Source organism: Pongo abelii, chromosome 16, assembly GCF_028885655.2.
Source record: "Pongo abelii isolate AG06213 chromosome 16, NHGRI_mPonAbe1-v2.0_pri, whole genome shotgun sequence".
Lineage (NCBI taxonomy): Eukaryota > Metazoa > Chordata > Mammalia > Primates > Hominidae > Pongo > Pongo abelii.
In genome coordinates this window covers 75,348,176-75,374,675 of record NC_072001.2, presented here as the reverse complement: position 1 = coordinate 75,374,675, position 26,500 = coordinate 75,348,176, and the positions used below count along the sequence as shown (strand labels likewise).

At 40.7% G+C, this 26,500-nt stretch overlaps 2 protein-coding genes across 18 annotated transcripts in view; one reads left to right on the top strand and one right to left on the bottom strand.

Annotated features, from left to right (window-relative positions):
- Positions 1-1,182: 1,182 nt before the first annotated feature.
- Positions 1,183-24,663, bottom strand: SENP8 (SUMO peptidase family member, NEDD8 specific). Of its 4 annotated transcripts, XM_054532842.2 has the most exons (3): positions 24,465-24,646; positions 6,525-6,586; positions 1,183-2,892 (listed from the first exon to the last, which is right to left on the bottom strand). In XM_054532842.2, exon 3 carries the CDS (start codon positions 2,854-2,856, stop codon positions 2,218-2,220), a length of 639 nt encoding a protein of 212 aa, XP_054388817.1. In that variant the 5' UTR covers positions 2,857-2,892; positions 6,525-6,586; positions 24,465-24,646; the 3' UTR covers positions 1,183-2,217. The 4 variants fall into 4 exon arrangements, with proteins under 4 accessions (XP_054388817.1, XP_054388815.1, XP_054388816.1 ...); XM_054532840.2 differs by lacking the exon at positions 6,525-6,586 and having other exon boundaries at positions 24,465-24,663; XM_054532841.2 differs by lacking the exons at positions 6,525-6,586; positions 24,465-24,646 and adding an exon at positions 24,260-24,366.
- The window catches only part of MYO9A (myosin IXA), a 311,747-nt gene continuing 304,091 nt past the window's right edge, over positions 18,845-26,500 (top strand). For 11 of the 14 annotated variants that reach the window (XM_063716709.1, XM_063716708.1, XM_063716707.1 and 8 more), the window contains exon 1: positions 23,645-23,848. The gene's annotated coding sequence lies outside the window, so the exon portion shown is untranslated. Of the gene's footprint in view, positions 23,225-23,304; positions 23,372-23,644; positions 23,849-26,500 lie in introns of those variants that run through there. The other 3 variants (XM_024232451.3, XM_024232449.3, XM_054532836.2) reach the window with 3 other exon arrangements.

Genomic DNA, 26,500 nt, shown 5'->3' with positions numbered 1-26,500 from the left:
CTTTTGAATATTTTGATTAATTTTGCAGAACAGATCCTTTTGACTCTAAGAGAAAAGGGAATGCAATACCAGCAAAAGATTTTTTCCTATTTTGTGTCATGTAACATGAATGGTATGTGGTCAAGCAGGTGTGTAACTTACCGGGTACTATAGTATCCAGTGAAATACAAGTCAATTCTTAAATTCTCCTGCAATTTATAATGCTAACATTTAAAAATGACATACTCAAAATTTTATGGGAGGACACTAATCTGTGGCACAGTCCAATCAGGCTAATGCATTTGGAAAATGCATTATATATATATATATAGATTATATATATATATGTATGTCTATACATGTGTGTATATATATTTTTCTATATATATTTAAAAGACTAGTTTAGTTTAAAAATTTACTTATAAGATGAATCGTAGGGAATTAGGAAAGATTGCTCTCATATGCTTTAACTCTCAGATTGAAGATACTCTGATATTTAAATAAACATACTTTGCATTGTCAGAAAGATAACTTTTCCCAGAGAGGATCTGACTTTAATAGTCTAGATTAGCTGCCTAAGTCAACAGTCACTGAAATAACATTGTTTTCTTATCTTTATCTACACTTGTGGCCTATCAGCGACCTTTGTCACTTCTCTTGCTGTCCCTCCCTCTGTATTTCACCTCTATGGATGACTGCCAGTTCCTAATCTTTTTCCTAGCCCCATCTTCCATTAGGATTGGTTTTTATCCAAAATGTACCAACTTGAAATGGAAACTTTTTTTGATAGCTTTCTCTTTTAGTTTCAGCTCCTGCTCACTCAGGACTGCTATGTAACCTGTACTTATTTACCCTTACTGTGTTTTCCCTTCTTGGCTAAAAGGAACCAAGTCACTTTCTCTGTGGTCGCTGTGTGGTGAGGTTATTTTGGGCCATGAGGGCTGGGGGCAGGGTTAGGCTGGGGAGGTAGCTGAAATAAGTTTCATGGCTGAAGCTCATCTTTGGTTTTCAAGTCTCATAGGCCTTGCAATCTAATTCTCGTTAGGAATAGAATTAATGTGTGTACCTAACATGTCATCTGGTTGTTTACTATTTGAAACAACTGAAACACATCAGTGCTTCTGGAGGGATAGTACTTCGTTTTACTCTTGGTTTCACATTTTACAAATTACATTCCCTGCATTTTTAATTAAGTAAAAGGGCTGAGAAAGGTCGCTTTTATTCCTTTATATTTAAAAAACAAACCAACTCTAAGTCTGTTAAGTTTCAGATACAAAAATCATCCTGAATTACCATGACATAACTAAAAACAATTCTACCAGAATTAAGGACAGAGAGGAAAACCTGTAACTATCAGGAAGCACAAATGTTTATCTGAAACAACAGGTAACCTTGGGAAGGTATCAACTATGAATTTTAGAACCAAAGAACTTTGGATATAAGGAGGAAGTGTGTGCATGGCTAATAGACAAGGCAGAGAAAAGCAGTTATTAATCCAGAGTAGCAAGTCTACCCAATCAGTGAGTAAACTGAGAGGTCCACCAGACATTAATTTTAATGAGGTTACTCAAGACTTCCCCTTTCTTCAAGCATTCCAGGAATCAGATGGAGGAAGATAGGGTAACATCATCTTTATCAAATATTTGCAAACATTATACAGATAGCTGGAAAAGCCTGTGCATGGTGAATGGAAGAGATATCACATAAAACCGAATAACTGAGTCTCATAATATTTAGGTCTTGAATGAAGTTAGGCCTTGATCTGCTTCCAGCCAGTTGATCTCTTAATTATGTAGGCTGTGCAACAAGTTTTTGGTTCTGTTTTATAGTTTTCTTCTCTGCATTTCTCTAGATTTAATATATTCTTGATTTGTTTTATGGATCACTGCTTTTCCTCCAGAATAAGCCAATGTGGGTAAGGGAGACCAAAGGAAATTAATTATATACCAATAAGAAAAGTCTTACTTAAACCTTGTATGTAATAAATGTTCAAATAAGTTGGTTGTAAGGTTTTGGTGTACAATTTCAAGATATTTTCACAGAACATATTGCTCTCCAGTCAGGGTTAAAGTGAAACGTTCCATGGGGATAACGCAGAGGATGATATTCTTTCAGGAAAAATAGTATTAAGCTTTCCTCTACTAGGCATCTTCCCTCAGGCACTGAGATTGCAGCCATCCAACAAATGGGGAAGGGCAGAAAGAGAAGCCTTCAAAAGTTGCAAATATACTTCAATAGCTACTTTTTAGCAAGTGTGGCAATGAGATCTTTCCATTCTCCCCTCTTCTTTGTGATGTATGCAGGGGTGAGTAGCTGCAGCAGTGATTCTGTCTGTTGCCTAAAGAAGTTCTGACACAAGGCCTCAGTGTTACATATCACGTACATCCCACAGTCATAGCTGTTTTGTTGGGCAGGGGCTTCCTCTTCCACAAAGGCCAGTTTGTCTCCTTTTCTGCCTAAGAAAGCCTCCAGTTTCTCTGCTACCTGCTTTGCGTGAACTGAGTTGCTCCTGCTATGGGAATCATAATGAAAAAAGCTATTTTTATCTTGGAGGTAGACCAATAAACTCCAGTGGGTTCCTCCAGCTGCCTGGTTGGAGTTATCATTGATGGCTAAAAATACAACTCTCTTGTGGGGGAGGTCCAGTGGTTCAAGGAACATGGCGATCTCTGCTGGGTTGCTAGTGCACTTGATGAACTGGGTGACTTCAGGGCTGATGAAACTGACATGATCAGAGCAGTCATGAAACTGACTGTTGGCAAAGTACTCAAACGCAAACCCAATAATATGGTCATTGAGCCAGCTTGGCGGATCCAATAGTGAGACATCTGATTGCCGCAGTAGACTGTCCATGTAACTCAAGACTACGGGGTCCATCTTATACTGACGAGGGCTGCTCAGAAATTCCAGAAGCTGAACAAGAGCCAGAAGACAATATTACTGTCAATAAATACCTGACTGTAAAATGCGGCTGGAAAATAATAGTTACTTTTATAGGGTTGTGGTAAAAAAAATACACAGTTGACCCTTGCACAAGGTGGGTTTGATCTGTGCAGATCTACTTACACATGGATTTTCTTCTGCCTCTGCCACCCCTGAGACAGCAAGACCAATTGCTCCTTTTCCTCCTCCTCTTCAGCCTACTCAACATGATGATGAGGAGGATGAAGACCTTTATGACGATCCATTTCCACTTAATGAATAGTAAATATATTTTCTTTTCTTTATGATTTTCTTAATATTTTCCCGTAGCTTACTTTATTGTAAGAATGCAGTATATAACACATTTACAAAACGTGTTAATTGGCTATGTTATTGGTAAGGCTTCTGGTCAACAGCAGGCTGCTAGTAAAGTTTTTTTTGTTTTTTGTTTTTTTTTGAGACGGAGTCGCACTCTGTCGCCCAGGTTGGAGTGCAGTGGCACGATCTCAGCTCACTGCAACCTCTGCCTCCTGGGTTGAAGTGATTCTTCTGACTCAGCCTCCCGAGTAGCTGGGATTACAGGCATGTGCCACCACGCCTGGCTAATTTTTTTTGTATTTTTAGTAGAGACAGGGTTTCGCCACATCAGCCAGGCTGGTCTCAAATTCCTGACCTCGTGATCCGCCCGCCTCAGCCTCCCAAAGTGCTGGAAGTACAGGTGTGAGCCACCGCACCTGGCGTATTTAAGTTTTTAGGGAGTCAAATCCTACACCTAGGCTGGGTGCTGTGGCTCATGCCTGAAATCCCAGCACTTTGGGAGGCCAACGTGGGCAGATCACTTGAGGTCAGGAGTTTGAGACCAGCCTGGCCAACATGGTGAAACCCCGTCTCTACTAAAAATACAAAAATTAACCGGGCATGGTGGGGCATGCCTGTAATCCCAGCTACTCAAGAGGCTGAGGTGGGAGAATTGCTTGAACCTGGAAGGCGGAGGTTGCAGTGAGCTGAGATCATGCTACTGCGCTCCAGCCTGGGCAACAGAGCAAGACTCCATCTCAAAAAAAAAAAAAAGTTTTACCTATAATTTTGACAGCATACGGGGTTGGCACTCCTAGCCCCTGTGTTGTTCAAAGGTCAACTGTAACTATAAGAAATTCTAGCTTATGTGCTACATGTAAACGATTAGTTAGAATGAGAACCGGAAACTTGCCATATACATAGTAAGCATGAATTTTAAATATCCTCTTGAAGCACAGAGATTGATTAAAATTATAGCTAATGTTTTACCAAACACCATACCATTAACTGTATTATTTGGCTCCTTAATGAATATGCATAATGATAACAAATTATTTTTATATTAAAGATGAATTCAAATAATCTAAAGAAAAAAGTTACTAATTTCCAAGGGAAATACTTTCCATTTCAACATTAATTTTCTTTTTCTTTTTTTTTTTGAGATGGAGTCTCGCACTGTCACCCAGGCTGGAGTACAGTGGCGCGATCCTGGCTCACTGCAAGCTCCGCCTCCCGGGTTCACGCCATTCTCCTGCTTCAGCCTCCCAAGTAGCTGGGACTACAGGCGCCCGCCACAACACCCGGCTAATTCTTTGTATTTTTAGTAGAGACGGGGTTTCACTGTGTTAGCCAGGATGGTCTTGATCTCCTGACCTCGTGATCCACCCACCTCGGCCTCCCAAAGTGCAGGGATTACAGACGTGAGCCACTGCGCCTGGCCTCAACATTAATTTTCAAAAGATAAGATAAAATATTGCTTCCTCCTTCCATAATGGAATGTGACAGTGATTACGGTAGTAGTTAAAAGGAACTGTAATTTTAAAAACAGAGAATCATGAGACTAATACAAATGAAATTCATTCCTGATTCTGCCCTGCTATGAGCATGAGTGATATAACATGTGTTTGCCTGTTTCATAGCTTTAGCCTCAAGGGGTATGATAAAGATGAAGTAATGTTTACAATATAACTTAGAACTTCTTTTGACTTCTTTTAAAAGGTAGTATGGAATAAGATTCTGGAAACCTGGGTCTAGTCCTAGTTTTACCACTGATTTGCTGGTATCATCTTGAGCAGTCATTTAAATGACTTTGTCCTTGTTTTTCTAAAAAGGTATACGCCTTTTTTACAGATGGCATATAAAATCATTTAATCATTTTTGTATGCCATCTGTAAAAAAGGCATATACCCACCTTACATACCCTAGAGAGTTGTAGAGAAGACCAAATAATTTTACTTGGAAGTACTAAAAGAGTTTAAGAAGTTGTACAATAATATTGATCAATTAGATGACATTAGTAAGATAATCAGACAATCCAGATAAAGCTCCAAACCAATCAAAGAAAATGAGGTTTGAAAACAAATATCCATTCACATTATCTTGGCTAAATAAAAGAATGACTAATTTAGAGGAGAAGCAAGACAAGTTGTGTGATGAAATTAATATGCTTGTGACCACCCAAAGTGAGACAAGCCTGATGGGTGTAGAATATTTGAGCCTAACAGACTCAACAGAGTTAACAGAGAGTTAGCTGTTATGCACTGACCTGGCAGCACGACAATATTTCTGAAAATCACACAGCAATAAACTGTCACATGCAGATTGAGAGTGCAAAACAAAGCATATTATAAGAAAATAGTAATAATGCTGTAAAAGACAAGTCTAGAATTATGACATCAATTTAATCAATTCTGACCATTAGGCCAGTTACTTTACCACTTGTCTACACTATTAAGCAATAATTTTGTGATATAACCATTTTCGTGTAACAAAACGCTGCAAAAACCTATATGAAAAGTCAATACACCCCTCAAGAAAAAAAAGCCAAAGTAAATGAAGGGGCATCCAACATGGTTTTATGTAGACACAGTATGTCATAATCTGACTACTTGAGAAACAACATAAGGCTGCTTATGAGAAAAAAGAAAAAATATATAATAAGACGGCATGAATTAGGATCTTCTTAAGAAAAAAAGACTAGTGGAGAGACAAACTGGAGCCAAGAATGAAGTTAATGAGGCACAGAACACATTTGTTATGGGTGGGCCACAAATTTGGCTCTAAGCTTTTTGGCATCTGACCAGACAAAGGTAAACATTCACAATGTCCATAAGACAAAAACAAAGCAATTGCTCAGGAGAGGTAAAATAATTCTTTGTATTATGGTCCGATAGTTTTTTCTCAAGAGATTTTCATAAAAGACATGGTGCATCATAACAAATAGTGCCTCACAGTATCCTTACAACAGATGAAACAGACAGGATTGTTTCCTATAATAATCTTTACTATCTAGCCTTATAGCAAATGGGCACAGATCAATCAAACGAAAGCAATTTGACAGAGTTTAGGTAATCAGCTTGTCGATGTGACTTGATGTAAGAGTTTATGAATATAAAGGCAGAATGACTGCTCCCTGGCTACAGCATCTGTCTCCCATGTCTTCAATAAACACTGCATAATTGTGAGTGCCAGGTCATATAGCTTGGCAAAAACCCGGAGACCTACTCTCTACACTGCCTGCTGAAATCACACCCAGTCTTCAACACCAACCCAACTAGGGAAAGGAACCTACAAGAAGACTGCCTCAACAGTCAGTCATCTCTCACCTTGAAGGGAATGTCCACAAGCTGGGCTGAGATTTTCTTCAGAAATAGTTTTTGTGTTTTCTCTGTTTGATTTTTAAAATACCAAGCACATAGACAAAATGTTAATCAAGGCCTTAATTCTGTTCCATACAGCATGACAGCAAGTTTAACTCCAAAAATTCTAATGCAAATAGAACTCAACTAGCCTTTAGCCAAACCCACCCTTTGCCAAAAATAACTCTAAACTTCGTATTTGAAGACTTAAATTTTAGATTCAATTCTGTTACTCATTGGCTGTGTGATCATAAATAAATTACTAAATTTCCTTAACTCTCACTTTCCTTTTCTGTAATGTGAAAATATTTTCTATTTTTATTTTTTATAGTCCAGAGTTTTTTTTTTTAACACCTACCAGCAGCCCAGGCTTCTTTCTATTATTTCTCACAAAGTGTGCTTCTCTGAGGCTGGGCATGGTGGCTCACACCTGTAATCCCAGTACTTTGGGGAGGATGAGGTGGGCGGATCACTTGAGGCCAGGAGTTCGAGACCAGCCTGACCAACATGGCGAAACCTCGTCTCTACTAAAAATACAAAAATTAGCCGGGCGTGGTGGTGGGTGCCTGTAATCCCAACTACTCGGGAGGCTGAGGCAGGAGAATCACTTGAACGCGGGAGGCAGAGGTTGCAGTGAGCTGAGATTGCACCATTGCACTCCAGCCTGGGCGACAGAGCGAGACTCTGTCTCAAAAACAAACAAAAAACAAACAAAAAAGTGTGCTTCTCTGGGTGGGTGCTTCAGGTGAACCCAGGCACCTTTCTCTTTGGCTTCCTTCTTTTTCTGATCATTTTCCTTCACGATTTCAGGAAGCTATCTCTGTTCTCAGAGTGCTTAATGCGCTCAATATGCACGTTAATTCTCTTGGCAAGAATCTTGCCCCTGTTTGTTTATAACAATGCCAACATCATGCTGGGTATCACTGTAAACTCTTCCAGTTTTGCCATGGTAACACTTCTGGGGCATTCCTTTTTGAACAGTATCCATTCCCTTGATGTCTACGATATCATGTTTCTTATAGATTCGCATATATGTGGCCAAAGGAACAACTCCATGTTTTTTCCAAGGCCTAGAGAACATATATTGCATACCTCTCCTCTTTCCCTTTGTGTTAGTCATTTTGGCGAATTACTGGAAGATGGCATTTTGGGCCAAAAGGCAGTATTTTTTATTTTTATATTAAAGACAGGGTTTTGCTCTGTTGCTCAGGCTGAAGCACAGTGGTGCAATCATAGCTCAGAGCAGCCTCAAACTCCTAGGTTCAAGCAAGTTTCCTGCTTCTGCCTCCAGAGTAGCTAGGACTGCAGGTGCGTACCACCATGCCTGGCTAATTTTTACATTTTTGTAGAGACAGGGTCTCACTTTGTTGCCTAGGCTGGTTTCAAACTCCTGAGCTCAAGTTATCCTCCTGCCTCTGCCCCACAAAATGCTAGGATTACAGGTGTGAGCCACCGTGCCCAGCTTAAAGTGAGAATAAGAATACATGACCTTTATCATGTGGTATTTGTCAATATAAAATAAAGAAACATACATAACTAGGATTTTAAAATACAACATAAGGCCAAGGCAGGCAAATTGCCTGAGCTTAGGAGTTCGAGACCAGCCCGGGTAACATGGTGAAACTCCGTCTCTACTAAAATACAAAAAATTAGCTGGGCATGGTGGGTGCCTGTAGTCCCAGCTACTAGGGAGACTGAGGCACAAGAACGGCTTGAACCCAGGTGGCAGAGGTTGCAGTGAGCCTAGATAGCGCCACTGCACTCCAGCCTGGGTGACAGAGCGAAACTCCATCCAAAAAAACAAAACCCCAAAAACAAATAAACAAAAAAAGACAAAGTGTTTCTAGGTATCTATTATGGCATTAGGAAATTTATAACCCAATGACTGATAACTGTAATGTATTTCATTTAACAAATGTTTACTGAGTGTTCTCCTTTGTGTCGGGGGTGGCAATATAGAATGAGAATGAAATAGTTTCTACCCTTACTGAGCTTAAACCTATTTTGGTATAATGAACACATACTGCATATACATTATTTTAGTCAATAAATACCTACTGAGCACCTAATATTAGGTGCTATGGGAGATACAAAGATGTATAAGGTGGCTTCTAGTTAATGAGATAAGAAATCCATAAGAGGCACAAACAGAATGTATGGGAATTCACAAGAGAGAATAATCATTCCTGGCTAACAGGATGAAAAGGAATGAGTGCTCAGATCAGAAATGGCTTTGAGGAAAGTGGCATAAAAGTGGGCTCTTGAAGGGCAGGTGGAGTTGGATGCATGTGGAAGACAGAGAGGCAAAGAAAGTGCTTTCAAATGTGGAGAGAATCCTGAATAGTCTAGCATGCTAGAATGAAGTGGGAGTAGTAGGGGTGCAGGCAAATATTAGAGGATTCTTAGAAGCTAAGTGGTGACAGACTGAATTCCAGTGAAGGAGTTTGAAATTTATACTGGAGGAAGTGGGAGCCATTAATGGACAGGTCAATGCTTTGGGAAGATAATTCTGCTATAATATGTAGAACTGATTGGTAGGGGGAAAAACTGAAAGCAGAGATCAATTAGATATTTTTTTCTTTTTTTTTGAGGTGAGTCTCACTCTGTTGCCCAGGCTGGGGTGCAGTGGCGCAACCTTGGCTCACTGCAACCTCTGCCTCCCGGGTTCAAGCAATTCTCCTGTCTCAGCCTCCCGAGTAGCTGGGATTACAGGTGCCTGGCACCATGCCTGGCTAATTTTTGTATTTTTAGTAGAGACAGGGTTTCACCATGTTGGCCAGGCTGATCTCGAATTCCTGACCTCAGGTGATCCGCCCGCCTTGCCCTCCCAAAGTGCTGGGATTACAGGCATGAGCCACCGTGCCCAGCCCAATTAGATTTTTATTGCAAGTGAAGGTAGGAGGTAATGACCTAAAGCAGGAGAAATGATAGTATGAATGTAGAGGAATAGATATTGTAGACAGAGAATCAATAAGACTCAGTAAGTGATCAGAGGAGGGTAGATAAAAAAGAATTATGAGGCTGGGAGGCAGAGGTTGCAATGAGCCGAGACCTCGCCACTACCCTCCAGCCTGGGGGACAGAGTGAGACTCTGTTTCAAAAAAAAAAAAAAAAGAATTATGAAATGGTCTGAAGGTTTCAGTTGGGGGTGAGTGAGAAGATGATAATAACATTATCAATAGGGTGGGAGAAAAGGAGATGGAAGGCGACCTAGCAAAAAACCAAGAGCCATCTATAATCATTTAGGAATATTTCTTTTCTATATAGTGAGCACTGTGCCTGGCATATCTGAAGTGCAATAAATGTTTGCCAGATGAATGAAATATTTTTAAAGGGAAGTCAGAAAATTTAGATTACGGGAAAAAAAGAAATAAGGCCACTTAAGATTTCTGTATTCTTTGTAACATCCTTATTCTTTGGTTTTATGCTTTGCCTGTTATCCTTTATTGTTCTGCTGTTAATAGTAAATTCATTCAGAGTTAAAAGATCTGTCTACTTGGTCTTGGTGGATGGTAAGCAAGACTAGGGGAAGGGCAAGAAAGGTGAGTCAACTGGGGAGCCAATGACCTCCTTATAATTCTATTTGTAAAATCTTACCAAACATATAGTTCTATGTTTTGGGGCTAGGAAGTCTTGGGTCTAGGCTCTGACCTTGCTGCTTACTATTTAAGTGATCATGGGCAAGTTATTCATCCTCTTTCTGGGCCTCATTTTCCTCATCTGTAAGATGAGGTAGTAATAACATAATCACAGGTTGTTACACGAATTAAAAACATGAGTGAAAACACTCAGCACCTTGTCTGATCTACAGTAGGCTCTCAAAAAAACTTAGTTTCCTTCCCTGTTCCCTATATTTGAGGTGGCAATAATGGACCCCAAAGATTTCTTGAAAATAAAGCACTTGTTTCTTTATATAAAGCCACAAAGTTATCAAAGATGGAACTAGCCATGGCATGACTCTGCTCTTGTGCTTTATCTTTGGCATAAGGAGAGAGAATGCTAAGTCCAGGGAAAATTGTTCTCTCAATCTGAGTGAAGCAATGATGTTAATGTGTTGTCAGTATACACAAACCCTGTCATTACAGGGGTTAGTTTATTGTATCTTCCAAATTCTGTAACTAAATGAAGCTAATATTGAATTCATAAGTGTAGAACACTTCCTTAACGAAGGTTTAATTTTAATAGAAGGAGGAGATTACTTCTTCATATTAATCCTAAAATCTTTAAGATGCATACTACTTGAATATTTGTTATAAAAAAACAAAGTAATTAAATAAAAAGTAATAAAAACCAACTTGAAAGGAAAATTCACAATTCAATAGGAGCCATTCTGATGGCCTGCTGATACAAGGGAAGAAGCTGCTGGTTCAGTAGAAAAAATATTAGTTTGGGAGTCAGACCTGGGATTCAGTTCAGATCTACCATTAACCAGTTGTTTGACTCTGGAAGTCACTTAACCTATGAATTTCAGCTTCATCATCTGTAAACTGAGTGGTCCGGACCAGGTAAACCGTGGTTCTAGCCAGGGAAGCATATTAGAATCATCTATGAGATTTAAAATAATTATTTTAAGAGATGAGGTCTTGCTGTGTCGCCCATGCTGGAGTGCAGTGGTGTAATTATAGCTCACTGCATCCTTGAACTCTTGGGCTCAAGGCCATCCTTCTGCCTCAGCCTCTTGAGTAGCTGGGACTATAGGTATGCACCACCATGCCCACCTATCTGTGGGGATTTTAAAGAGCATACACCTGGGATAGGATCTGGGCTTCTGCATTTTAAAGATATTTCCAAGTTATTCTGATGTCTAAGTTTCCACTAGCTCTTTTCTAAGTTTCCACTAGCTCTATATTCTATAATTCTAAGCTGTCATCTCTGCCAATTTTTAAATTCTGTCATCCTGTTTATAAAAATCCTGCCGGGTGCAGTGGCTCACACCTGTAATCCCAGCACTTTGGGAGGCCGAGGCAGGCGGATCACCTGAGGTCGGGAGTTCGAGACCGGCCTGACCAACATGGAGAAACCCTGTTTCTATCAAAAATACAAAATTAGCTGGGCATGGTGGCGCATGCCTGTAATTGCAGCTACTCGGGAGGCTGAGGCAGGAGAATTGCTTGAACCTGGGAGGCGGAGGTTGCAGTGAGCTGAGATCGCGCCATTGCACTCCAACCTGAGCAAGAAGAGCGAAATGCCATCTCAAAAGAAAAAAAAAACGTTAATCTATCTGGAAACTGCCTTTAAGATAGTTTAATAAATATCCCCAGTGCTTTATTAGAATTGTAAAAGCTATGGCGCCTGGCCAGATTAACTTTTAACTGGAGGTGTTACTGCTGTTTCAGTCTGGATTTTTTTTTTCTCTTTTTGAGACTGGGTCTCACTCTCTGTCACCCAGGCTGGAGTGCAGTGGTGCAATCATGGCCACTGCAGCCTCAACCTCCTGGGCTCAAGTGATTCTCCTGCCTTAGCCTCCTAAGTAGCTGGGACCACAGGTGCCTGCCACTACGCCTGGCTAATTAAAAAAAAAAAATGTGGCCAGACGCAGTGGCTCACGCCTGTAATCCCAGCACTTTGGGAGGCCAAGGTGGGCGGATCACCTGAGGTCAGGAGTTTGACACCAGCCTGACCAACATGGAGAAACCCAGTCTCTACTAAAAAAAAAAAAAATACAAAATTAGCTGGGCATGGTGGCGCATGCCTGTAATCCCAGCTACTTGGGAGGCTGAGGCAGGAGAATCGCTTGAACCCAGGAGGCGGAGGCTGCGGTGAGCCGAAATGGCACCATTGCACTCCAGCCTGGGCAACAACAGCGAAACTGTCTCAAAAAAAAAAAAAATTTGTAGAGTGAGGTCTCATTATGCTGCCCAGGCAGTCTTGAACTCCTGGGCTCCAGTGATCCTCCTGTCTAGCCCTCCCAAAGTGCTGGGATGATAGGCGTGAGCTACCTCACCCGGACTCAATCTGGATTTTTAATGAATGGAAATGCTTAAAAATACTAATTTACAATGGATATTAATGGTAATTGTCTATTTTATAGATGTATAAGTATTTATTTTATGGGATTAAAATATGTATTAGAGTTTTAAATTAATAAGGATTTTATATGGCATACAGCAATTCTCAAAACTTCAGGGAAAATAAGCCTGTTGGCTATTGACTTAAGTAGTACTCCAGATAAATCTGTTTTACTGAAAACATACTATTCCAGAATTGTGACCTTTACTCATTTTTTTCTAATTATTCAGTAAGTGTTCCTTAAAAAAATAAAAAGAGAGAAACAGCCTCATTCAGTATGTTTTTTAAAAACATTACAAAGTAAGTGCAGATTATAAAAGTGAGTTGTTTTTAAATGCAATTGCCTTCCTCACTCCCTTTGGCTACGATTTTAAGTTGCACCAAACTACAAATGCTCAGAGATGCATCTATGCTTCTCTAAATGGGTACATGCCCATGTGCCAGCAGATAGCAACAAAGAAAGTCCAAGAAACAAACACAAGTTAATCACAGGGCATCTTCCTAGAGCTTTAATTTGACCAACTTTAGGGGAAAGAGCTAAACAACTTAATCATTGACTTAAAACATTTAAATCAGCAACTAAAAATATTTTAATTATTAACATAAACTTGGGCATAAAATGCAAAATCAGCATGAAATTTAAAAATAAAATATGAGAGTCTCATAGAACTTTTGCAACTGTGGCAGGCAATTTTTTCTGTTTCATTCAGTCTCTGTTGGCTTGGATACTTCAGGGGAACAGTCTAACAATTACTCATAGCTAATGTGTTTATGACATAAACCTCAAATTCTTAGGAACCAGATTCCCTAATAATAAAGGAATGAGCACAAGTTTATGCTTTAGCAGCTTAAATGTGTACAGGAGAGAAACATTTATTAAAGCAAATTTATTCATTTGGTTAAAATATATTTATTGGTGTCTTATGTGTCCCAATTTTGCCTGCCATAATCAGACTGAAAATTGAACCTGGTACTATATAATGGATTACAGACATCATCCAAGAGTTAGCTTTTTTCTTTCTCTCTCTCTCCTCTCTCTCTGTTTTTTTCTTCTTCCCCTCCCCTCCCCCTCTCCCCTCTGCCCTTTCCCTCTCTCTTTCTTTGAAAACGTCTCACTCTGTTGCCCAGGATGGAGAGCAGTGGCGCAGTCATAGCTCACTGCAGCCTTTAACTGATGGGCTCAAGTGATCCTCCCACCTTGGCTTTCCAAGTAGCTATATGCACTATAGGTGCATACCACCATGTCTGGCTAATTAACTTTTTTTTTTTTATAGAGGCAGGGTCTCACTATGTTGCCCAGGCTCATCCCAGAGTTTTCTATTGTCTTCACACTTCACATCCAATTGACAACAAGTCCTGTTGATTCTATAGCCTAAATGTTCTAAATCTGTCCAATGCTTTCCATCTTCACTACTATCACCTTAGTCAAATCCATCACCATTTCTTTCTTGACCTAGCCTAACAGGTCTCCTATTTCCACTACTGACCGTGCCAATAAATTCTCCATCAAAATAGTTGTTTAAAAATTTAAATTAGGCCAGGTCTGTTCCCTGCTTAGGAGTCTCTAGTAGCTATCATACTCCGAAAAAAATGAAAATTCCCTACCCTAGTTTACAAAACCCTACATGAAAATGTGGCTTCAGCTATTTCTCCAACCTTATCTCCTATTATTTCCCTGCTTGCCCAGTAAGCCCCAGCCACAAAGACTTTCCTTTTACTCCTCAAATACACCAAGCTTTTTCCCTCCTGAGGGTGGTACTAGCTGTGCCTGGACCTTCTAGTAGTTAGCTCCTTCTCTGGACAGATCTTAGTTTAAATGCCACTAAGTCACACAGGTCTCAGGGCAGCCAAAACAAAGAGGCCACCAGTTACTATCACTCTAATTTCAATTCCTTGAATAGCACTGATGACTATGTGATAGTTTTTCAATTTATTTGTTTATTGGTTCATATTCTTTTTTCCTCCCCCTGCCTCTTCTCTTTCCCTCTCCAAAACAAGAATGTAAGCTCTATGAAAATAAGACGACAAGGGGCCTTGTCTGCCTGGTTTACCATTTTAACCCCAGGACCTAAAACAGTGCTTGCCAGGCAGGTACTCAATAAATAATTGTAGAATAAATGAATAAATAATTGAGTATACAGCTCAACATTATATAAATCAAGTTCGGCAGAGAAATGTTTACATTTAGAGTCTCGGAAGTGAAAGCGCCTTTACTATCACTTCTAATCTAATTTCCTACTCCATGCAAGAATTCTTCATTTCTGCTCTCAGGGAGAAAGGTGCAGAACCTTGACTTAAAACTAGGGGTGTGGTATTGGAGCAGAAATAGATAAATCAATAGAATAAAAAAATCATATGTAGATTAGAAATTTTAAATATGATACAAATCAATGAGAGAGTCTGTTCTCATAGTGTAGTAGTAATCATGTTTGCCTGACAAATCAGGAGAAATTATGGATTATTCCAGTGTTTTCAGCATGTTCACGTGTTCCACTGAACATTATGTTCCCATAGCAGTGCTATCCAATAGCACTTCTTGTGACGGAAATTTTCCTTTTTTATTTTTTGAGATGAAGTCTCACTCCGTCGCCCAGGCTGGAGTGTAGTGGCGCAATCTCGGCTCACTGCAACTTCTGCTGCCTGGGTTCAAGCGATTCTCCTGCTTCAGCCTCCCGAGTAGCTGGGATTACAGGCAACTGCCACTGCACCTGGCTAATTTTTGTAGTTTGTTAGTAGAGACAGGGTTTCACCAGCTTGGCCAGGCTGGTCTTGAATTCCTGACCTTGTGATCCACCCACCTTGGCCTCTCAACGTGCTGGGATTACAGGCATGAGCCACTGTGCCTGGCCCGGAAATTTTCTTTTATCTGCAAAATGTTCAATACAATAGCCACTAGCCCCTTGTGGCTATTGAGTTCTTGAAATATGGTCACTGTGACTGAAGAATTCAGTAATTTTAATTAACTAAAATGTAAATAGCCACATGTGGCTAGTGCTAGTATACTGGACAGCTCAGTTCCACAGGCTTTCATAGGTATTTCCTGAAATACCTATGAAGTGAGATTACATGGTTAAAAAAAATAGCTCACACCGGTAATCCCAGCAGTTTGGGAGGCTAAGGCAGGCAGATCACCTGAGGTCAGGAGCTTGAGACCAGCCTGGCCAATATGGCAAAACCCCATCTCTACTGAAAATACAAAACAAGTTGGACATGGTGGTGCCTGCTTGTAATCTCAGTTACTTGGGAGGTAGAGGCAGGAGAATTGCTTGAACCCGGGAGGCAGAGGTTGCAGTGAGCCAAGATCACCCCACTGCACTACAGCCTGGACGACACAGTGAGACTCCATCTCAAAAAAAAAAAAAAATAAATAAATAAAAAAGAAAAAAGATTACATGGTTAATTAAATTAGGAAATGCTAACTCCTAATGCACACACACACACTAGAGGATAACGAGAGTTTGGCGATAAAAAATTTTAACTTTTTTTGGTATGATCTTTTCCCAAACTTATTTGACCATGAAATCCTCTTTCTTTTTTTTGGAGGAATATCTATCAGTACTTTATTATCTGTATATTGAAGTATGGGATATGCTTGCTGGATTTTTTAATAAGTAGCATTGGCACAACTTGTTAATTATTTGATTAAAAAAGTAAAGAGTTTTACCTCATACCTTACATCAAATTATATTTTAGATAGAATACAAATTTAAATGTTAAACAGTTAAAAAAATTGTTAGAAAATATTAGTTAATACACTTACATGACTAGTCAATAAACACATGAAAAGACACTGGACATCAGAGTACTAATCAAATAAATGCAAGTTAAAATAAAATTTCATTTTTTTACCTGTCAAGTTAGCAAAGATGAAGAAAACTAATAATAATTAGCATTGCTGAGAGATTATGGGAAATGAGTAAATGATGCCTCATTTTGATAGGACTGTCATACATGGCAAGCTTTTTCAAGGGTAACTTGCCATCATATTGGAATTCTTAAGAAATTTATATATGTAGGTATTATACTTTCAGAAATTTATCTTAAGGAAAACATTAACAATGTGTGCAAAAATTCAACAAGATAGTCACCATGGCAGTATTTATAACAGAAAAACTGGAAACAATCTGGAGTTCAAAAAAGGACTGGTAAATTAAACAACAGGGTTTCCACACGATGGAATAGTTTTCAGCCATTAAATATAATATTATCAATACAAATTTATTAACAGAAAAATGTTCATAATATGCTTTGATATAAACATCTGTATATGATAAAAATATACAGAAAAATAATCAAGAACGATATCCATCAAGTGTAAATATCATTTTAAGAAATAGGATTAATACTTTTTTGCCTTTTTCCTTCTACCTTTTGATATTGTGCTTTAATTTTTCCCCTTCTTTTAATAATGAACACATAATTAGTAAATACAGTGATTTCCATATTGAAGAGGAAGAAAAGATGTACCAGTTCCCACTCTTACAATGACATAAACTATTTCCATTTTTTCAACTTCTGAGTCTTACTTCTGTCCTCTGGATAAAACAGGTAAATCTAATCTCTTTTCCATAAATGTTCAAACACAAATATTTAAAAATAATTTGATGTTTACTAAAATTAGAAGATTATGTCCAACTTCTAATGTCTGATTCAACTTGCACTTTCACAAAAAGAATCACATCGAAGACCAAATATGCTTTTTATGGCAAAAATATTTTCAGGAAGGAAGTTCATGGCTTTTTTTTGGGGTTTCAATTTCCCCCCAATTAAACGTTTCCTTTTAAAACTAAGCCTAAGCCATCTGGAGATCTGTATAATGTGGCACGTAAGAATGACCATCAAGATTTATTATATAACCCTCTTGAGTACACAGATTAGATTTTACTCATCCTTCTAACTTCAGTGCCTGACAAACTAGAGTTTTAATAAATCAATATTTTTCCTGAGTGAGCAAAATACAGAAGTGAAACATATCTTGAAAAACTCAGGAAAACACAACACTGTTATAAATGTAAGAAATATTCTCAATTTTATAAATGAGCTATGAATTTAAAAAACATTCCTGTAACATCAATATTTCAGAGAGAAATTCAGCTCTCAAAGTACAAAACCTACTTGGTGTGATGATGATGCTTGGTAACTCTATTGCTATAAATTCCACTTTATTCTGTCTGGGGCCAAGGAGATAAAACAGGTGACCTTTTAGGATTTCATCTAACACCAAGGCTCTCCATTTATTGCTCTGTAACTAGGCACAGCTATCAATGGCTAAGATGTCATTGACCATGAAAATAATTTTATTCCTGGTCTACCATTTCTACCTCAAGAGTTCCATGTGTAGGCTGGGTGCAGTGGCTCATGCCTGTAATCCCAGCACTTTGGGAGGCCAAGGCGGGTGGATCACCTGAGGTCGGGAGTTCTAGATCAGCCTGACCAACATGGAGAAACCCCATCTCTCCTAAAAATACAAAATTAGCCAGGCGTGGTAGTGTACAACTGTAATCCTAGCTACTCGGGAGGCTGAGGCAGGAGAATCGCTTGAACCCAGGAGGTGGCGGTTGTGGTGAGCCAAGAGCACGCCACTGCACTCCAGCCTGGGGAACAAGGGCAAAACTCCATCACAAAAAAAAAAAAAAGTTCCATTTGTAATTGTGTCACAGTTTTTGTCCTCAATATAAAGCTGGTGTATACCAAGTTTTTCTTGTGGTGACTTTGTTTTGCTTCAAATTTTCTGAGAAATGACTTTACACAATTGCAAACTTTGAAATGACTAGGAGTGAGGGTCAGGTGTGGAGAGGCCATTAGAATTAATAAGATGTCTGTGTAAGATAATATTTTATAAAGGTGTAGACAGAACTTTATTTTAGTACATGTGGTAACAAAGTCTGATAAGGAGTGGTTAAGCTAAAGCCATGATTTACCTCATTTCACAGATAATCACTGTGGTCAGCACATGGCAGCTCTATGCAAACACACTATTTGAAAGAACATAAAAAAAGCTATGATCTTTTAATCTCATTTGTTCTGAGGATTTCAAATCCTGGCAAGTTATTTTTTTCATAGATAGTTAAGAGGTAAATTGTCATTACAAATTGCTCATTAGTGGGTTTCAAAAATGTGCCTGGCACATAGTAGAGGTTCAATAAATATCTAATGAATGAATGAGTAATGAATCACACGACTTTGAGAGTTTTATTCATTGGCCATCAGGGAAAGCAAGCCTAAGGTTTTCAAACAATAATAGAGATGCTCAAAATAGTAACTATAGTTGGGACAAATTTTTTGGGATCAAGACAATGATCCAGTGCTTTTATAAGTTGATTGTGGAGTAAGCCATTTAATTGGGAGCCAGAGAAAGGAACTTTCAGAAATTTCCTGTAAGTAATAAAAATTATTAAAAAGCCTCATAAAAGTATTATTTCTGATTTCAGATAGACCCACTCCTCCTCCTCCCGTAAAAGGTGTCAGATAGCTGAACCTCAAATTCTGCATAAACTTGATTTTTCATATCACCACCCAAATGGCCTCCAATTATTTGATGGACAGAAAGTCAATATAGGCTAGTCATGTTGAAGAAGGTGGTAATGGTGGCCTCTCTGAGAACCTAGTTCTGGAAGTTAATTTTATAGGGCTCGTTTGGATCAGTAATACCTAAACCCCAAATTCAATTTTTTTAGAATACATTTAAAAAGTACATACTTTGGGTACTAGCTGGATTTGAGCAGTAAGTTTTTATAGTCTGGTATTGATCAGTTTCAAAGGAGATGGGTTGCCTGGGCCTTGAGGACTTTCCATTCTTTCGCTAACGTGTTTAAACTAAACTTCTTTTCCATCCAAGAAGTTTAAGGAATTGGCAAAAAGAGAGGAGTTCTGACTTTTAAAAGTCAGAAATGTAGGACTCACAGGTATAGATGGAATTTGACTGAGGAAGGCCTTGGCAAGATCTGTGAACTTATGGTAAGGCCATTGCTTTATTAAAGTACTAACAATATCATTTATAATACAAAAGACTGGGCTAGCCTCTCGACCACATAAAGTTAACTGACTCCCACACTAGGGTATATATTCCTGTTGAAAGGTATGCCATTTATTCCAATGTATGTTACTCTAGACTGTTCAGCACATTGTGGAAATAAAGGAATTTAGCAGACTCTAGAGATCACCTCAAGATTTTTTCTGGAGACAGGCTCTCTGTCACTCAGGCTGGAGTGCAGTGGCATGAACACTGCAGCCTCGACCTCCTGGGCTCATGTAATCCTCCTGCTTCAGTCTCCCGTGTAGATGGGACCACAGGCAGGCACCACTATGTCTGGCTAATTTTCTTTTTTTTTTTTTTGGAGAGACACGGTCTCACTTTGTTGCCCAGGCTGGTCTTGAACTCCTGGGCTCAAGTGATTCTCCTGCCTCAGCCTCCCCAAGTGCTGGGATTACAGGCCTGAGCCACTGCACCTGGCCCAAGATTCCGTTTTTCAAAAACTAGTTAACTTATTGTTCTAGTCTCTTCATTCCTATCTTCTCTTTTGATAATCTAACCTGCACATTATTCTAGATTTTCAAACAGAACTCTAATCACATTATTCTACTCCAAAAATTTTAACAACCCTCCATTGTCTACCAAAGTAACAACAAATTACAGCCTGGCATTCAATGATTTCCACAAAAATAGCCCCAATCTACCTTTCCTTATTTATTTTCTGGTATTGCTCTCACAGACATATACATCCACAAGCTCAGTCCCTCTGCAGGCCCTGGTTATTAGGAAACAGTGGGATAGTACTGGTTGCTGCCCCAGAGGTAAAGGAGACACAGAAGAAAACAGCCAGCTTCTCATCCCAGCAGAGAGGTTGGGAAGTGAACACTGCTTCATCATTTTTCTGAAACACAGATTTGATGTCATGCTCTTGCTTAAAACCATTATACTGAGATATTTTTAAACTTAGGATCCATAGACCAGGATGTGGCTAGAATATCAGGGTTCTATGAACTTAGACTGGGAAAACAATTGCATCTTTGTTTTCAATAATCAGTAGCTGAAATTTAGCATTTCTTCAATAAGTGTGGACCATAAACTACAATATTAGCACTCTCTTTTTTACCAATAGAAATCTGATATTTTCACATCACATTAAAGTTGCTGCAGGCATTTCAAAATATAATTTATAGTCATCACTACTTAGAAATTATATAATTAGACCTGCTGCCAGATTTTATTTAATGCATAAAGTGCATATATATCACACATTTGTTTTAATATTTTAAAAACTTAACAAAATTAGTTTCCTTTATATTACTATGTATTCTATTTTATACATTTAAGAACATTTTTCTGAGACTGAGTCTATAAGCTGGACTGCCAACGAGGTCCACTGGGTAAAAGAGGTTAAGAATCTTTTTTGTATTTATTAATTACTTCTAGTAATATAATCTAAACTCTTCACCATGGAATTCAAGGCTCCTCATAATCTGTTCACACCCACTTTATCATCTTCATCTGTGTCCCACCTCTACTCTCCATACTATGCTCTAGCCATACTAGACAACAATAACTCGTTCTTATCTGGGTCTGATAGACAGGTTTTTGGATTAACCCTAGTTAATAGATAGCAGCCATACACTGTCTTGGTCTTTACCTCATACAGCTTCTCTGCCTGCTAAGTGAATTCTTTGTTTAAACGCCTGCTTTCCCTAATACGGTAATTTTCGATCCTAATTGAGCTGTATTTTAAATATCTTTATATCTCATTACTAACTTAAATGATAAATAACAGAAAAAGATTCTAAATTGGCAAGGCACTGTATGTAGTAAGCTCTATGAGAGTGGATGTTGGTCTTTGCATCTCATAAATTGGCTTAGCTCTGGATGTTGGTCCCTACATCTCATAAATTGGCTTAGCTCTGATCATTTTGGGGACAGAAGTGGGGATGGCCTTTGAGCTGTAAGGCTGGAGACAACAGCTGACCAATCCTGGACGGAAGGGAACGGGAGAGCAAAGAGACAAGTAACTAATTTGGACCTGATAAACACTGAGGAATGAACAGTGCTGAAGAGAAAGGCAAGAGTGGCTCCTTCTCCCATTTCCCAGACCAGTTATTCCAAACATAACGCCGCTCAAGTTTCTCATTCCATCTCCAAGCCTCTCTGTAGTTAAATGACCTCCATCTTTTTTTTTTTTTTTTGGGGGGGGGACGGAGTCTCGCTCTGTCACCCAGGCTGGAGTGCAGTGGCGCGATCTTGGCTCACACTGCAAGCTCCGCCTTCCGGGTTCATGCCATTCTCCTGCCTCAGCCTCCCGAGTAGATGGGACTACAGGCGCCCGCTACCACGCCCGGCTAATTTTTTGTATATTTAGTATAGACGGGGTTTCACCATGTTGGCCTGGATGGTCTCGATCTCTTGACCTCGTGATTCACCCGCCTCGGCCTCCCAAAGTGCTGGGATTACAGGCGTGAGCCACCGCGCCCGGCTAAATGACCTCCATCTTAATGTTACAGAGCCAACTGTCTCAACTTCCTTCTCTCTAGTTTAGTGAGTCTCAATCTTTAGCATTAGAGTCACCTGTGGAGCTTTAAAACAGTAATGACACCTGGCACAACCCAGAATTTAATTGGTCTAGAGTGGGGCAACAGTATTGGTTTTATTTAACAAAAAGTTTCCCAGGTGATTCAAATGCACATACAAGGTTGCGTTCCACTAGTGATCTTGATCTTATAAATTAGCCTCCCTAACCCTCGAAGAAGCCACTTCTCGGTTTCATGGTACGCTTTTGAGTCTTCTACCTAAACAGAAAACATTCCTGAGGGCCATATTCTCGTTCCTCATTTCTCTCAGTTTATAACGATGCTTCTTTAAAGGGAAGTCTACACAAGTACGGTTTCCACCAGGTTTATTTTACTTCTTTTTTGACTCTTTCAGACCACCACTATCACATGCATTTGCGCCCGTTATTCTCTCTACTTTTACCTCCTTTCTTATTTCTTTGACCAGGTACTGGATTACTAGTCTTTTAACACAGTCCTCTAAAAGTGACCCGAAAGTCACCCTGGAAAGGGCTTCCTCACGTTTTCCTCCTACACAACCTGGGACCCCTCTTCTGTGCGCAGGCAGCATCCCGTGCATTTTTCTCTATTGTCACTTTATTGTACTACCACTGCGGATTCTCTCACGGTCTCCTATATAAAAGCACTTCAAAAAGCTGAGACTTTCACTCGCCTCTGACATTCTGGAACCCAAGGCATGGAAACCACTCAGTAAAAAAGTCTGAGGAATGAATGGAAACGAAGACTTGGAAACGGAGGTCGGGGCGGGGACAATGGAGGGGGGCAGTGGGTGGAGAGAGCGTGCGTGTTTGAAAAGGGGCGGGGGCTATGACCGGCGGCGCTGAGAATCCAGGTCCAGAATCGGGAGGGAGCACGGATACGCCAGAATCTGAGTAGGTGGGAGAGCGATCCACTGCCGGGACAAACTGAGACAAACCGAGGTGGGGAGGAGGCTTCTTACCTGCCTCGGGCCTCACCACCCCAACCAGCCTTCAGGCACCTCTGTATTGGCCGGAAAGCGACAGCTACGGTCGCAAACTCAGAGGTTTCTTCCCCAACCTTGCGACATCCCTCTCCAGTACAGGGAGAATCTAAAGCTGAGTTCCCTGCTCTGCCGTAAGGTGAGGAAGAAAAATTTGGGCGGGCCAGCCTGGGGCGTAGGAGATGGGGCGTGTCCGCGCAAGCGCACGCTGTACTCTCCAGTGGCGTCACGTGCGGGGGCGGGACAGGGCGGGGCCGACCCGTGCTGGCAGTAGGGGGCGTGGGAGGTAAGTGCGCGCGCGCCTGCTCGCCTGCAGCCGTGGAGTCGCGCGGGGCGGGGCCGTGTGCGCGGGGTCGGGGGCGCGCGACCGAAGCGGACAAGGGACGTGGCGGCGGTTGGCTGTGGCTGTTGAGAGAGTACAGGACAGCCAGGACCGCGAGAGGCGGCGGCAGAGGCAGTAGTTGCACCGGCAGAGGCGGCCGCTGGCAGCGGTTGAGGCGGCGGTCCAACGCGTGCTCTCTGGGCGGGGTGCGGCGGGGGATGTGCCTGCCCAGGCCGGGCGGAGTCTCTCTGACAGGGCGGGGGATGCGCCGCGGCAGCTCGCCCGGACCCTGAGGCTGCTGGGCCCACCCTCCCGGCACCGTCCGACCCTCGGTGGCCTCGGCCTCTTCTGCCACCTCCGGTCCGACCCTGGGGCGGAGGGTGGAAGGCAGCTTCCGTCGAAGAGGAGGGGGCTGCGGTGGCCACCGCGGCGGAGCCCGAGGTAAGACCCGCCTAAGTGCCCAGCGGCCCTGCAGCCCGTCCTGGCCCACGTCTCAGCCTTGCTATTTGGCTCCGGTCGGGCCGCCCCGCCCCGTCCCAGCGGAGACGCCCCGCGAGCGGGTCTGCGCCGAGTCTCCCAAACACCAGATCACGGCCCCGGATCCCCAGTAGACCCACCCCCCGTATCTTCCATTGGCCGGGCACCATTCCGGTCCTCCAGCCTCCCCGGAGATTCTGTCACGGTCCCCCCAACCCAGCAGACCCCATTAGTACCCCTCAGAGTCCCTTAGGACTCTTAATGGAGCTTCCAGACTCCGTTACATCCTCCCTTGGGCTGACCTGATTACAGTTCTCAGGCAAAGTCTCGACCGCCCCCTAACCCATTGCGTCTCCCATCTGCCCCTCGCCCTACCCTTCTTAGTAGACCCTCTCCCAGCTCGCTCTTCACCAAGCCGACTAGCGCTAACCCTAGCCATCACGGCTTTCGGATAGCCGCTGTCACGGTGTTCTTACTCCCGGTAGATGTGGTGTCAGCCCCTCTAGACACCGTCACAGACTTTGGCTTCTCTCCCACCACCGACTGTAACCTCTCTCAACAGACCTCTCCTCAAGCAAACCTTGTTATTTTTCTCCTCAGTCGCGATCCTTTCTTTGGTTGAAAGGGCTTTGCCATGAAATCCTGAGGGAATATTTGCTTAGCCTAGTGTATTCCCTCCATTGTGGCTTAAGGGGACCGACCGAGACCCATGTTTGGAGGGGTTGGGCTGAAAAAAGCGGGAGGCAGAGTGAAGTTATGGAAGCATGGGGCCAGTTGTGTGTGTGCCATTATAAGGTCACAGAGCCTGCACCTCGTCTTGTCTGTTCTGTGTAGAACGTGTGAGGTTGTCCAGCTCTGACGTTTTAGGGACCTCTGTAAGGATTAAATCACGTTGCACTAGTGGATATAACTATGTCGTCTTGTAGTATTACTTTACCTGCTTGTCGATTGCTGCAGATACTAGAACTGTTTCTTATTTTTATTTTTAAAGGATACTAGGGGACCTTTTTTGGATTCACTGTTTTTGGATTTGCTAGAAAAATAAGATTTGTAGCTTTCCTTAATCCCTGAAAGCTTCGATGTCGGTTTAATAATAAACTTCTGTTGCCTGGTGCTGTTGTCTTGCTTCTCCGAGAAGCAAGTACAGAAATCATGCAGTGTTCTGTACTTCTCAATAGCAGTAAAATGTTGAATAAAATGTTTGTAGAAGTTGAGCTCCTGAGTTGTCAAGAAAGAAATGTAATGTTGCGTCAAATGATCAGTACGTAATTTTAATATTGGTATAAAGATGAAATATAAAGAGGTCTTTGTAGTTATACACACACACAGTAAAAAATGTTAAAGTAACAGAAGGAGAAAATCACATTAAAATTTTAGATAATAACTAGACGTAAAAGCCAAAAGTTTCGGAAGAGTAATGTAGTAAAAAGTTTCTGTTCCGCCTTCATTCTCCAGCCACCCATTTTTCCTCTTTAGAGGTAACCACTATTTCCAGCTTCATGTGTATCCTTTCTGTGATATTTCCAATATATAAACCTACACATTTATATTTTTAAGACACTATACACAAATGGTTGCATACTTTACATTCTATACATAGCCTGTTTTTTTCACTTAATACTACATCCTAGAGATCATTTATTAACAATACATATGGAAGTGCCTCATTTACTGGCTGGATAGTATTCCATTTTTGTGAACTGGAGGTTATTTTTGGTGTTTTGCTTTTACCAACAATGTTACATGCTTTTCTTTCAAATGTGTCTGCTGTTATATGTATGTTTAAATAATTATGTGATTTGAAAAAAATTCCTGATGATTCTTTTATGTTGAACCTACAGAAAGGATGTAACTAAATTTCTCATTGAACCTCTGAGCTTCCACAGTGTGACTAGCTGTGATGATGATTATAATATTTATTAAATTATTGAAGGATTTTAAAGCAGGGGACTGGAATGATCAGATTTGCATTTTAAAAAAGTCATTCCGGCTGCAGTGAATTGAAGAGTAGAATAAGACTAAAGGCCAGGAATATTAGGGTTATCCAGGCAAATGGTGAGACTGGATCTGAACTTGGATATTGGGAGTTGAGTTGGTGATTTTATTGTATTTGGGGTTGGGGAGAAGTTGCATACAGGATAAAATCTAGGTTTCTAGCTTGTGCCTTTCACTGAGGTGGGGATTCCCATGAAGGAGTAGGATTTTATTTTTATTTTGTCAAGGAGGAGGGATAGAGGGGTTAATTTGTGACATGTTCAGTTTAGGTGACTGTAGTTCTGTCAGATGTAGATGACCATTAGGCAGTTGGATTTGTGGCTGAAGCTCAGTATCAGGTTCTGGGTTGATAGCAGTAGATTTTGGAGGCAAAATCATACAGAAGGGAGGAGAAAAGGTTTTAGGATGGAAACCCAACATTTAAATTACAGGTAGAGTTGAATATTTAAATTAGTAAATTACATGATTAAGTTCCTTAAAAAAATCTTATTCTAGTTTAAGCATTAACAGATTCACTATCTAATATATGAATTTTTAACAGTTATTTTCCCTTAGTTATTTTAGTAGTATATAGTTCCTGAGGGAAATTGGGTAAACTTAGATTTTTTTTAACAAGTACCT